The sequence below is a fragment of the Oryx dammah genome, unplaced genomic scaffold (genome assembly GCF_014754425.2).
Source record: "Oryx dammah isolate SB20612 unplaced genomic scaffold, SCBI_Odam_1.1 HiC_scaffold_22, whole genome shotgun sequence".
Taxonomy (NCBI): domain Eukaryota; kingdom Metazoa; phylum Chordata; class Mammalia; order Artiodactyla; family Bovidae; genus Oryx; species Oryx dammah.
Genome location: NW_024070206.1, coordinates 9,086,731 through 9,101,910, shown reverse-complemented (window position 1 = coordinate 9,101,910; position 15,180 = coordinate 9,086,731). Strand labels below are relative to the sequence as shown.

At 39.4% G+C, this 15,180-nt stretch overlaps 1 protein-coding gene across 1 annotated transcript in view; it reads left to right on the top strand.

Moving 5' to 3' along the window:
* The window catches only part of DCC (DCC netrin 1 receptor), an 811,418-nt gene that overhangs the window by 677,088 nt on the left and 119,150 nt on the right, over positions 1-15,180 (top strand). The window contains exon 21 of the mRNA XM_040264220.1: positions 4,668-4,700. Within this exon, the coding sequence (XP_040120154.1) occupies positions 4,668-4,700 (33 nt within the window). The remainder of the gene's footprint in view (positions 1-4,667; positions 4,701-15,180) is intronic.

Here is a 15,180-nt window from a genome sequence, read left to right as displayed (position 1 = left end):
TCTTTTCTGGGTATTCTTAATTGCCACTCTGAAATGTACATCTCTCCCATGCAAGGATATGGAGCTGAAGCTGTGCTCCAGAATACAAAAAAGTTTTATTTATTTTTAAATAATTTTGTGACAAAGTACATGATATTTGTGATAGGTGACAGGAGAAATTAAAAATTCAAGGCATAAAATTATAATACTTTGGCATTTGTTTTTAATTTTTAAAAGTCATTATTTTCTTTAATAAAAAGTACTTATTAGGACATGTTTAGTCCCTGTTGGGAAATATTCTTTAGTATTATTCACCATACCAAATATTTATTTGTTACTTGTCAAAAATTTCTTGGACTACAGGTAATGCATTATGTAATTAAAGACAAAGGGAGAGATGAAGAATGGCAATAAGATGAGACTGATTTTCTTCTCTTATTTTTAGTATCATTCCAAAAAGTCCTCACCTAAATATGAGATGCTGATTCAAATAGTTTCTCAAGTGTGTTCTGGTCTGTCTACCAAACTTTTGCCTTCCTGGCTTGTTTGGTCATATAGACCCTAATATGCCCTTCCTCGTTCTTACTGAACACTTGGTATGGCACTTCTTAGAGCAAAGAGTTCTTCCTTAAAAGCTACATTAGGATACTTTCTCTGTATGTAAACAATAGATAATGCATTTGCCTCTCAAAAGCACCTCTCGTCAACAATTCCCTAATACCATAACAAAATATATTTTGAAACATCATTAGTGTTGATTGGGAAATGGGAGAGAAAAATTAAGATACACATTAAACTGTAATGATTATATTTGAAAAGACCGGATTAGATGACCTGGTGAGTTGAAAATTCTTAAATCTTGAGGAGATACAAGTTCATTTCAGTAGCTCAGTCGTGTCCGACTCTTTGCGACCCCATGAATCACAGCACGCCAGGCCTCCCTGTCCATCACCAACTCCCAGAGTTCACTCAGACTCAACGTCCATCGAGTCAGTGATGCCATCCAGCCATCTCATCCTCGGTCGTCCCCTTCTCCTCCTGCCCCCAATCCCTCCCAGCATCAGAGTCTTTTCTAATGAGTCACCTCTTTGCAGGAGGTGGCCAAAGTACTGGAGCTTCAGCTTTAGCATCATTCCTTCCAATGAAATCCCAGGGCTGATCTGCTTCAGAATGGATTGGTTGGAGGAGATACAAAGACAGTTATAAAACTTAATTAAAGCTTGTTGGATCTTAATCTAAGAAGCATGCTTTTATACACCATTTTCCAAAAAGTGATTCATAATTCAGTCTTCTAGTTAGTATGATGTCTTTCCTGGTTTATCTTTTTCATAGACCATGCCTCTGTATTATTTGAAAATGAAAGAAATTGCAAATGATCTCTGGTTTAGGAGTTTGTCCTTCTGTAATACAACATGTATAAACCCTGTATTTGAAAGTGGTTTTTACTAACAGCATTATTTAAGTATTTTGATTTTATATATTATTTTTGACAAGATTTATATTCTTTCAATTAAAAGACAAAGGAAGGACTGCCACCTACAATATATTTGCTGTAAGTATTTTTCAAACAGTGATGATGGATTTGCTATGAGACCACTACATGTAATGAGAAAACTGAATAGATTATAGGTTGCTGCCCATTGGAATCTACTATATTTTTCTCTGTCTGAGACATAAACAAAAAGCAAACCAGCAAATGTGGTAGCCTAAGTGTCTGACTGCAGTTAAGTGAGTTAAATCCTGGAAGATAATGCTGTGAAAGTGCTGCACTCAATATGCCAGCAAATTTGGAAAACTCAGCAGTGACCACAGGACTGAAAAAGGTCAGTTTTCATTCCAATCCCAGAGAAAGGCAATGCCAAAGAATACTCAAACTACCGTACAATTGCACTCATCTCACATGCTAGTAAAGTAATGCTCAAAATTCTCCAAGCCAGGCTTCAGAAATACGTGAATCGTGAACTTCCAGATGTTCAAGCTGGTTTTAGAAAAGGCAGAGGAACCAGATACCAAATTGCCAACATCTTCTGGATCATCAAAAAAGCAAGAGAGTTCCAGAAAAACATCTATTTCTGCTTTATTGACTATGCCAAAGCCTTTGACTGTGTGGATCACAATAAACTGTGGACAATTCTGAGAGAGATGGGCATACCAGACCACCTAACCTGCCTCTTGAGAAACCTATATGCAGGTCAGGAAGCAACAGTTAGAACTGGACATGGAACAACAGACTGGTTTCAAATAGGAAAAGGAGTATGTCAAGGCTGTATATTGTCACCCTGCTTATTTAACTTATATGCAGAGTACATCAGGGCTTCCCTAGTGGCTCAGACAGTAAAGCATCTGTCTGCAATGCAGGAGACCCGGGTTCGATCCCTGGGTTGGAAAGATCCCCTGGAGAAGGAAATGGCAGCCCAATCCAGTATTCTTGTCTGGAAAATCTCATGGACCGCGGAGCCTGGTAGGTTACTGTCCATGGGGTCGCAAAGAGTCGGACACGACTGAGCGACTTCACTCATGAGAAACGCTGGGCTGGAAGAAGCACAAGCTGAAATCAAGATTGGCGGGAGAAATATCAATCACCTCAGATATGCAGATGACACCACCCTTATGGCAGAAAGTGAAGAGGAACTAAAAAGCCTTCTGATGAAAGTGAAAGAGAAGAGTAAAAAGTTGACTTAAAGGTCAACATTCAGAAAACTAAGATCATGGCATCTGGTCCCATCACTTCATGGGAAATCAATGGGGAAACAGTGGAAACAGTGTCAGACTTTATTTGCGGGGGCTCCAAAATCACTGCAGATGGTGATTGCAGGCATGAAATTAAAAGACGCTTACTCCTTGGAAGGAAAGTTATGACCAACCTAGATAGCATATTCAAAAGCAGAGACATTACTTTGCCGACTAAGGTCCATCTAGTCAAGGCTGTGGTTTTTCCAGTGGTCATGTATGATTGTGAAAGTTGGACTGTGAAGAAAGCTGAGCACCAAAGAATTGATGCTTTTGAACTGTGGTGTTGGAGAAGACTCTTGAGAGTCCTTGGACTGCAAAGAGATCCAACCAGTCCATTCTAAAGGAGATCAGTCCTAGGTGTTCTTTGGAAGGAATGATGCTAAAGCTGAAACTCCAGTACTTTGGCCACCTCATGCGAAGAGTTGACTCATTGGAAAAGACTCTGATGCCGGGAGAGATTGGAGGCAGGAGGAAAAGGGGATGACAGAGGATGAGATGGCTGGATGGCATCACCAACTTGATGGACATGAGTTTGGGTGAACTCCAAGAGCTGGTGATGGACAGGGAGGCCTGGCGTGCTGCAATTCATGAGGTCACAAAGAGTCGGACACGACTGAGCGACTGAACTGACTGACTGACTGACTGACTGAAGCGAGTTAAATAAACCCAGAAGACTCAAAGATCAAAGAAAATCAAGTACAAGTATAGTTGAAATAAGTCTAACTGATAGAAACTTACAGAGATCTATGTTAGTCAAAATATCATTTCACAATTTCTAGGAAAGCACTGTTTCACAGAGATTTACCTCATTTATATTTACCTTGGTTAACAGAAGCCACTTTTCAAAAATTCAGAGATATCTTAAAATCTAACAAATTATTTTCCAGAATAGTATACATAATTCTGCATATGATCAACCTAGATAGCATAGTAAAAAGCAGAGAGATTACTTTGCCAACAAAGGTCCATCTTGTCAAAGCTGTGGTTTTTCCATTGGTCATGTATGGATGTGAGAGTTGGACTATAAAGAAAGCGGAGCACCAAAGAATTGATGCTTTTGAACTATGGTGTTGGAGAAGACTCTTGAGAGTCCCTTGGACTGCAAGGAGATCCAACCAGTCCATCCTAAAGGAAATCAGTCCTGAATATTCCTTGGAAGGACTGATGCTGAAGCTGAAGCTCCAATGCTTTGGCCACCTGATGTGAAGAACAGAATCATTTGAAAAGACCCTGATGCTGGGAAAGATTGAAGGTGGGAGGAGAAGAGGATGATAGAGGATGAGATGGTTGGATGGCGTCACCGACTCAATGGACATGAGTTTGAGTAAACTCCGGGAGTTGGTGATGGACAGGGAGTTGGTGATGGACAGGGACGCCTGGCGTGCTTTGGTCCCTGGGGTCACAGAGTCAGACATGACTGAATGAGTAAACTAACTGACTGACTGATACATAAATTTTTAAAAATAGTCAACAATTCAAGACCTTGCCTCATAAGGTTTAAAATCAAGCCATTTAGATTAAACTTTATGATATTTTATTACTTTACCCTGTTCGTTTGAAAATTGGTTAAGTTCTCATGTTGAAAAATTAAAAATGAATACAAGAAAATAGCTTCCTTAACTTATTTAAAATATATGGATGATAATTACTTGGTAATAGCATGCATTTATTACTGTTAATTGTATTATTAAACTTGCATGAAAATAATTTTGAGTTTGTGTTTAGAGGACTGTTACAAATAACATTTTTTACAACACATTTACACAGCAAAATATTACTTTCAAATTCTTTAATTTAATTGAAATAATCACAGTAACCAACTCCTTATCAATTTTATTTCAATAGGGCATTGGCCTTGATATGAGAACTCACTAATAAAACCATTGACTGGAAATGTCACCTTTCTTGATGGAAACTGCCAAAATCTAATAATATTATTTCTCTTTCCTCCACAGTGGAACACCCTGACAAAATGGCTAATGACCAAGGTATGGTGGTTTTCATCTGTCATTTTTCCCTCCTTGAGTCAATGCTGTCTTTTAGAAATGTCAGTCATTATTGCATTTTCTTCTTTCTACCTGGGCCATACACCTGATGAAGCAGGCACTAGTGCGATAATTAATCTTGTTAATGAAGTTCTGCTTGGCTGAGGTTTCGGCTCTGATAGGGAGGATGTAAATTTTCTTGAGAGGAAATTGTTTTGTCTCCATTCTGAAGGACCAATTAAAATGTCAAGCTTCTTTGTATGAAATAAATTTTTAGTCTCTGTCTGCACTTTTGAATAATTCACATTAAGTGTAATTAAGCTCAGCATAATTTTCAAGCTGCTCTTGCACCCTTTCATGAGTTCTGGATTAAAGTTCTGTAGCTTGACAGAGAAGACTCACAAATCATGCGTGCGTTTTCTCTACTATGAGCTTCTTTTCATACAGAAAAACAAAGTTAGGTCAGCTTTTTTTAGGGCAATACTTTTGTTCATTTTGAAGCCAGAAAGTTTTCATTTTAAGAATAAGGTGCCAATTTGACTTGCAGTATTTTGTCCTCCTTCCATTCATTTGCTAAAAGCTGATTTGTGTAGAGAAACAGAGATGGTTTTACACAAAGGAAAATGGAGATAAATCAAATCCATCAGTTCTCAGGTAGATAGGAATTTATTACTGTGATTTGTAGACTGATATATTAAGATTCCATTTTTTTTTGCACGAAGGATAATTAGTAGAATGCGACAGGGGGGAAAAAAAGAATAGTTTATGCATTTGATTTTTACAGGATGTTATAGTCTTTAAAAAGCAAGCGTTTGGAAATGCTCATAACTGGTGACCATTGGTGTTGTGAGTATTGGTTCAGAGCTCACAGCTTATATAACTGTTTCCTGCGTGAGACGTCACTGTCAACATAACCCCCCTACCATCATCATGTCTCATAAGGCATCATGGTGTAGACTGTGGGAAAATATGCTTTTCACCAAGAATACTTTTCAGCCATTGACAATACTAAGAATCTGAATGTTGTTTCACTAACAGTAGCAGATTGTCTACATGAGCAGTATTTTATTTAATGATCCTGTATTCAGGTTTATCTCTGGGTCCTTGTATCATCCCTCTGCTTAAGAGAACATGGCCAACACTTCATACAGGCAGTAACTGAAATGATGCAATGCACAAAAATGTCCACCCAGGGTTAAAGTCTCCATTAATCATTCCCTGGTAGCTCAGTTGGTAAAGAATCCGCCTGCAGCGGAGGAGACCCGGGTTTGATTCTTGGGTTGGGAAGATCCTGGAGAAGGGATAGGCTACCCACTCCAGTATTCTTGAGGTTCCCTGGTGGCTCAACTGGTAAAGAATCAGCCCGCAATGTGGGAGACCTGGGTTTGATCCCTGAGTTGGGAAGATATCCTGGAGAAGGGAAAGGTTACCCATTCCAGTATTCTGGCCTAAAGAAGTCCATTGACTGTACAGTTCATGGGGTCACAAAGAGTCGGACACAACTGAGCGACTTTCACTTCACTTAATCACCTATATGTTCCCGCTTGCTTACACTTAAAATATTTTTGTAAGATCAACATCTACTAAACAGTAATATTTGTAAAGCCACTAATGATAAGTAAGTGGCAGCTAGCATGTATTTTATTAGGTAAAGTAAACATTAGTGATATCTAAATTCAAGCTGGAATAGTTAATTAGCAGAATTTATAACTTCAATTAAAAATAATTAAAACAACTTTGCATAGCATTCTTAACTTAAACGAATTTGGAGCTTTCACAGGCAGGCAACTCCTAAGTTTTGAAATTATGTTTAGAAAAAGTATATATAGAGAGAAAGAAAATATGAAAACATTTTTTTAAATAACTGAACCAGATGAAAAGTTACGTTAGCCATTTGAGTGACAGTATGCTCAAGCCTTTCAATGTAGTGGATTTCCAGTTGTTTCTGTATCCCTTTTAATTTTTTTGCTGCTATTTGTTCCTTGTTTTGGTAATAATATTTTCAGCTACCAAGAAATATATTTTGTACAATCTCTTTGGTCACACACTTTCCATGGATTTTACTCAGATCCTCACATTGACAGTGAAATCAGATCAATTACTGGGAACAAAAGGAATTCCCAAGAATTGTTGCCAGTGGCTGTGTTCATAGATTCGGGCAATTGTTCTTTTTCTTCATCTAACATTACTTCGATTCTGTCACATATTATACTACTTGGTCCCTTACTCAAGAACAAGTGGTATACGGTTGGTCAAATTGATAGGTTCTAAATTTTGCATCAAACTCTAATTACTTGTAAAATTGAGAAGGAGTGACAGCATGTAATTTAGTGGTTATAAGCCAGATCTCTAACTTCTTACAAAGAAAGCATATAAAATTTGTTGGCCATCCAAATTCTTTGAAAACAAAATCAGACTTAGTACTCGAAAAATAACCGAGTTTAAAGATTCCTCTAAGATTGATGGGAATAATAGGAAAAGGCTGCTTTGAAGATCCGCACTCTCGGCACACAGCAAATCAGCGGGATATGCATTATTGTGCTCTCTGTTAGACCAATTTGTCCCCTTCCCATGGTGAAATGATCCCACAGTTATGTTTATGACAAGCACTGCATTTCTGTTGAGAGAAAATTTGCTCAGAGAGAAAATTTAGCACCCTGGGTCAGAGTTAACCTTGCAAAGATGAATCCTAAATAGAAAAGCAGGAGGTCAAGTTTGACTCATATGAGAAAAAGTGAGAAAAGTTTTGATTGTTTTTAAAAAGTGTCACTGTAATCTCTTGTCACAATTACCTTTTCTTGGAATTTAATATCTGCCCCGAAGAATGTAAACGTGAAAACAAAACGTCAGTTATGTTTGAGTCGCTTCTGATTGGGGGAAAATGTTTTCTTCTGAGTAATAGCCATGCTAGTATGAAAGTGATAGATGATCTACATAGAACTCCGTTTCCCCTTCATGTAAGTGTAAATTGATCTGATCTAGCGTTTTCACATCTCTTGTTCCACATCTTAATTATTTCTCTAGTCTCTTGTAGGCACAAGCAGCCAATAAGTTTTAAAGTAATCATGGGATTTTAGAGGTTAATTGCAAGTTTACACTTTTGGAGGGTCAGTTGGAGAAGGGAAAGTGAGTAGAAAAGATACAGACTGTATTCCTTTTTTATTTTTCATATTTTGGTAAAAACCCTGTCAATTTGTCTGTGTCTGGGTGGGTGTGTATAGTAAAATTAATCCTTGTGAAGCTTTCACCACCAATTGCTGTTCTAAGAGCTTAACATGTATTGACTCATTTAATCCACATAATAATGTGTGTATGTACTAAGTCACCACAGACATGTCTGACCTTTTGCCACCCTATGAACTGTAGCTCACCAGGCTCCTCTGTCCATTGGGTTCTCCAGGCAAAAATACTGGAGTGAGTTGCCATGTCCTCTTCCAAGGGATCTTCTTGACCCAAGGATCAAAGCCACATCTCTTTCATCTCTTGCCCTGGCATGCAGGTTCTTTACCACTAGCGCCACCTGGGAATACTGTGGGAGATACACTGTCATTTTTCCCATTTTACTGATAAAGAAGCTGAAGCTCACAGAGTTCAAGTGATTTGCCAGTAGACACACAGCTGGTAAGCACCATGACCATATTTCAAACCCAGACAGCCATCTTCCAAAGCTCCTATTTTGAACCACCAAGTATATCCATGACTACATGCTACATATACATATACACAACCACACACACAGCACTTTTGACGTATATCTGTAAAGTCCTTGCATCTAAAGTGGGCGTATAGATACTTTCCTAATATCAGCCTTTCTTTCCCCAATTCAGTGAATATTCTAGAGAACAAAGCAGTTATCGATCTGAGATCATCCTATAAGTGGGAAGCTGCAGCACTGACTATATGATTCTGACAGTCCTTTATCTCAGGAAACACAAGCATGGTGCTATCTCTACTGCCTTGGTCAGCTCGAGCGGCCAATACAAAACACCACAGTCTGGGTGGGTTAAGTAACAAATGTATTTTCGCATAGTTCTGGAGGCTGGAAGTCTCAGATCAGGGTTTGGCAGGGTTGGTTTCTGGTGAGAGCTCTCTTCCTGGCTTGCAGACTGCTGCCTTCTTGCTGAATTGTCTTCAGAGGGTGGAGAGGGTGAGAGTGAACTCATGACCCTGCTTATAAGGATGCTAATCTTATTGGATCAGGGCCCCACCCTTATGACCTCATTTAACTTCAAGTACTTCTATAAAGACCTGTATCTCCTAATACAGTCACACTGGGTGTCACAAATTCAACATGTGAATTTGGGGATGGGGAGGACATAATTCAGTACATACCATGTACTTTCAAAACCAAAACTGTTCTTTCACTGATTCTCTTTCCAGATTTTCAAATAAGGAAGGAAGCAGAAAAAATTGTTGTGCAAGTCACTCAGATATAGTGTCAGGCAGAGTTGGAACTCAAACATGTTTATCTCTGACTCCCAGAGTATGTTCTTTCCTTTATAGACTGTTGCTCTATTTATGAAAAAATTGGCTTTTTGTTTTTCTACAATTAGCTTAAACCTTTTAGATCTTCAAACAGAAGCATTTATTAAAGCCTCTTGCTTGGGGATCACAGTGGAGGATAGCCATAACTATAAAGTATGACCAATTCTTGAAAGTAATTATTAGATCAAACTTTTAATCGTAAATGATTGCTTTTGCACCCTTGAGTAAGTGAAAGGAAAGGTAGTTGCACAATCGTGTCTGATTCTTTGTGACCCCATGGACTGCAGCCTGCCTGGCTCCTCTGTCTATGGAATTCTCCAGGAAGGAATACTGGGGTGGGTTGCCATTTCCTTCTCCAGGCGATCTTTCTGACCCAGGGTTCAAATCTGGGTCTCCTGCATTGCAGGCATATTCTTTACCAACTGAGCCACTAGGGAAGCATTTAACCCCAAAATGTTATCCTCTGTGTTGAGGTGTCGATAATGTAAAAACTGGTCATTCTTAGCATGAAGACAAATGCTAAGTTTCATATGTGTTTCTGTGCTTGCCCACTGGGGTAATAGTACAGGTGCTGTGGTCATGGCATAATATCATAAAGAGGAATCCTCATGAAATGATCTGTATCACTGATGATAAGAATTATGGGGGAAAATGGCTTGCTTCGAGCACCGTCAAGTATCTTTAATTCACCGTGGCCTGCAGAGGGGTGATGTAAAACAGGAGACCTGGAAAAGAGGCATAAAGTCACAGGCCAGTTTTTAGATCCAGATATTGCCCTCCCACTGCCGAGAGAGAATTACACTCCTCTGCATGGTAGTAATGGCTGGTAATGCTCCGGGTTTTCCCTTCAGCTCAGTCTGTGATGGAAGAGAACCAGAACGGAGTTGGATGCCTGAGATGCTAGCACCATGCTGACACTGTGAGCGCCTATGTGGATTTGGGCATGGGACTGAACTCCTCTCAGCATCCTCACCTGTAAAATGATGATTTAGCCCAAATGATCTTTGATTTCTTTTAAGTTTAAGATGATCAAATTTTAGAATTGGTATTAGAAAACTAAAGCCCAGGCACAGCATCTCCACGTCGGGTAGGACTTTGCATGTCAGCACTCCCGCTGTACACCTGCCACACTTCTGTGCATTGAGCATGTTCTATCACAGTTAGCTCTCACAACATCCCTACAGATGCAGAAGGTAAAACTCTTAAGAGGTTAAATCTTGCCCGAAGACTCACAGTATGTAAGTAGTTAGGCTGAAATATATACCCAGGCTAAGTAGCTTGAGAATCTCTGCTCAGAACCAATGTATAATTTCTGGAAATGCAGTAAGTTAATCAATTCCTACTTTGTTATCAAGAAAGTGAAACTTACACACCCTTCCCATAAATTCACCCAGTTTAAAGGTCTTTGTCTTTCGTCAATAGGGTATTCAGGCCAAGTACTTGACATTACACCGGCCATTTTCCACCTCAACAAGTTTAATCTCATGAATAAACAGAATGTTAATTGTTTCCAGTTTTAGGGAAATAAGCTTTTCAAGGCAGTCTAGTCAAGCTTGGAATTTAGTTAATGTAATTCAGATTTTGCAGGATTTGGAGCCAGGCTGCTGTTTGAGAAATTGACACCTTTAGCACCTTTTGATGGGAGTCACTTAATTGAAAATGAAAACCTCTTTTTACCCTGTTATCCTGTGTAATTTCAACTCACTTTATTAGTCAACTGCTTGCTACACTCCCTTGAAAATAAACTACTCTCACATATGTTTTTCTCAGCTCCAGCATTTTGGAATTCTGGAAATTATAGTGTTTAAAAAAAAAAAAACTAGAGGCCCAAAATGAGTAATGTGCTTTTGATAAAATATCCTGTCCCCAGCAAGCAACCAAGAAACTATCTGGTCAACCTCTCAGAAGTTATTATATTTTAATAGGTAACTTTGAAAGAAAAAAAAAATGTACCTAGTGCTCACAGAAGTTAACATGATTCATGGGATAGTTTTAATCTTCTCAGACCTGAAAGCTAGACATTTTCATTTATAAGCCCTCAAAAAGATATCTTAAGCAAGCCCTTGTCAAGCCCACTGTGATGCCAAAGGGCCTTCTTTGTCATAGATATCAGCCAAATATTAAGTTCCTTGCTTTATTTTCTGCCTGCTTTTTCAGTCCTGGATTCTGCTCATCAGTTTTCTTTCTGAAACACAGAGGGTTCACTGTTACTTGCAGAATGAAGTCAGTTCTTTGACATCAAGGTCCTCAAATTTCCCATTCTAGACTCACAACCTCCATGTATTTCGCAGTCTATTAGCAAAGATTCACAAATCACTCTGGAAAAAAAGGATCTTTAGAACTCCATGCTCTAACTTGTACTGTCCTCTTAGCCTTAGCAGTGCCCTCTCCCTTTCTCTATTGAGCCTTATCTTTGAAGGCTTCTTCCCAATTTTCTTTTGTCCAAGAAGTCTTTGTTACCTTTATGGTCATTTATTCTTCTGTGTGTCCATAACACCCAGTTTAGTCTCTGCTATGCTATTTGTTTCTTATAGTTCATCTATATACATATCCCCAACGTCTTGGCCAGGGTGTAAATTCTTCTGGTGGCAAAGGGCTAGTCTCATTCACATTGTCATCTCTGCCTCCCTACACCCCCAATCTCTAATTTTGAACCTACCGTATTATAGTTGACTGATAAGAGTTTGTTGAATTGAATTATGACACAGATATTTGAAAAACAGGGTAATCTAGAAAGATAGACTACCATCTCATCCAAAGTATCGTTTAGAAAACCCAAAAGTAGTAGTGCTCATGCCTGTGGGATACTGTGCAGTCAGCCCTCCCTATCTCCCTGTTCCAAACCTGCAGATTCAGCCAGTGTTGGACCCTGTCCTGTTTACCTATTATATTTGAGCATCCATAGATTTTGGCCTCTGAGGCAAGTCCTGGACCCGATCCCTGCAGGTATTGAGGGATGACTGTATAGGCGATTGATCTTGGTGGGGATGAAAAAGATATGAAAATATTTTTTCCAGTAGGGAAAATGTATCTTCAGTATTCATCTATTAAATTAAAGCTGAACAGAAAGACAAGTTCTTTCTGATCCAGGAAAAGGTGGTCACGTTGTAGATGATTTTGATCCACTGTGTCCTTTTCTTGACCTTTACCCTTCTCTGTGAAGGATCTTCACCCTTTTCACCTTTCTTGATCTTCTCTGTCATTTACTGTCAGAGAAAATGTATACACTCGCCATTCACCAGCTGCTCATGATTCTGAGTATGTAAAGAACAAAATCAAATGTGCGATATGAAAACAGTTGGACTCACTTTTGACAACCTGTTTAAAACTATTTGCCTAGCACTGCTCTGGATGTGATGAAACAAGAAAGAAGTATGGTTCCATGGGTTCATTTTCAAAAAGATACAGTATAGTTAGGATGTAAAGACTCGCAGCCCGATATGAAAAGTATGAAATGCTAAAGCAGGTGGTACTATCTGCATATGTATGTTACAGGGTTTCAGATAGGAATCACTGTGAGTAGTAGTAAAAAAGACTTAAGATCCAGTAGTTTAAATATATGAGTAAAACTTGAGTCAGCACAAATATCTATAGAGGGAAAATGACTTGAACTTTTATTCAGAAAAATCCTAGAATGGGAAAAGCAAGAAGTTGCTCAAAGAATGAGGACTGCAAAATGTGTTCAGGGATAATTAGGGCACCGCTGTATAGACTAGGGCACTGTGGTTGAGATAAATTGGTAACCGGGCTTTTGCTGTTTCTCTCTGCTCTAACACAGCAGTTCTCAGGGCTTTTTACTCTGAAATACATCAAGTGCCTACTGTTTACACTGACTCCTGAAGACCAGCAGTGTTCCCCTGCATCCAGAATCCTGCAAACCTCATTCACTCTTGACCGCTGATACTAATCAAACGTTTGAGGGGAACAGCATCCGTGAGAGTGAGGGTCGGGGAGAGGAAAGGAAAATTTGGAATAGGAACAGGGCCTCACTTTCCATCATCAGCTCTTAAAAGATTTTTCCTAGCTCTTTTGGTCCACTTCTGTTATGCCTTTTCTGAAAGGACACCTTCACTTGTCCCAGTCCTTTGCGTGGTGACAAAGACAACTATTTCGTTTCTTTTCCAAAGTCTGTTGTGTTTTGTGAGCCTTACTGAGAATGGAGCTGCCATCTTAAGTCAAACCCACACAGCAAAGCCCTCCTATTCATACACCCTGATCAACTCTAGGAGACGCTCTAATTTCTGTGCAAACTCACTCCCTATTCATCTTTCATTTATTAAATTGCTCAATAATGATAAAACCATCTTCATCAAAGTCAGATTCAACCACTTAAAATGAGTATGTTAGTTAGTCTTTCTGAGCCACAGTTGGCTCATCTATAAAACAGAGCTAATAATGTCTACATCATGAATTTGTAATTAATAGCATCCTCATCCTATTTATTATAGAAGTCTTTCCTGTTGTATTTAATATGCTGTTCACACTCAGCTAGAATCATCGCTCTAGAATGCATATTTGATTGAGTCATTTTTCTACTTAAAATACCTTCAGTGGATCTGCTCCCTATAAGAAAAACTCTAGACTCTTTTGTAAAGCATATAATGAGTTTTATGATTTCATCTCGGCCTCTTTCTCTAAGCTTACCCAGCTCATTCTTCTCTGGTACTTTTACACTCACCTTTTAATTCCCAGGTGTCACCCCTGAAAACTCAGGGGTCACCCTGAGTGATGTCACCTCAGCTGTCAACCCTGGAACACCTTCCATCATTTTTTGGGGTGGAATTAGTCAATAATCCTGTTTTTCCATGTTCTTGAATTTTATAATGTAGTTATCATTCACTTAATGTATTTTCTCTCACTAGATTATGAACCTCTGCAATAGTCCTTTTGTATCACTAATGCTTAGAGCCGTGGGTGGTCCACTCAACACATTTGTGGACTAGATGGATGGACCATGGACAAATACACGAATGAAGAAGTTCTGTGCTACAACCACGTCATTATTTACACATCCTAACAGTGCAGCAGCAGGATGCTCCCATTCTAGTGTTTCGTACTGCAGTTACAATTTCCCTGTGCACAGTCACTTGGAGAAGAAAGAACATCCATGCTCTTCTGTTTTTTCTTGCTGTGCTACTTGGCAACTTCACTAACACACAAACATTTCTAACACTGCCTTTTGGAGAGACTTGTGGACCATCCAGGTGGGGAAGCTCCCATAGACCCTCATAGCGTTTGGGAATGGTTACTCCTTATAATCCACGTAAGACCATGCCTCATCTCCATGTTGCTGTCTGGTTAGTGGACAGGCTCTTAGGAAGTCATCCAGGGAAGTGTCCATGTTTAAAGAATCAGGGTTGTTTGAAAACTTTCATAAAAACTAGGCTACCTCTAAAAGTGATTTCCTAGACCCGTATGCTGGTCATTATTCCAGATGCATTATCAGAAGGAATGTATTCAAAGACATTCTTGTGAGAGGAGATGATTTAGAGACCATTCAGCTTTACCATATCAGTAATGTTATTAAGCATCACTATGTGATGGCACCCTACACCAGTACTCTTGCCTGGAAAATCCCATGGATGGAGGAGCCTGGTGGGCTGCAGTCCATGGGGTCGCAAAGAGTCGGACACGACTGAGCAACTTCACTTTCACTTTTCACTTTCATGCATTGGAGAAGGAAATGACAACCCACTCCAGTGTTCTTGCCTGGAGAATCCCAGCGACAGGGGAGCCTGGTGGGCTGCCGTCTATGGGGTCGCACAGAGTCAGACACAACTGAAGTGACTTAGCAGCAGCAGCAACATGAACAAAGCTAGTGGAGGTGATGAAATTCCAGTTGGGCTATTTCAAATCCTGAAAGATGATGCTGTGAAAGTGTTGCCCTCAATATGCCAGCAAATTTGGAAAACTCAGCAGTGGCCACAGGACTGGAAAAGGTCAGTTTTCATTCCAATCCCAAAGAAAGGCAATGCCAAAGAATACTCAAACTACCGCA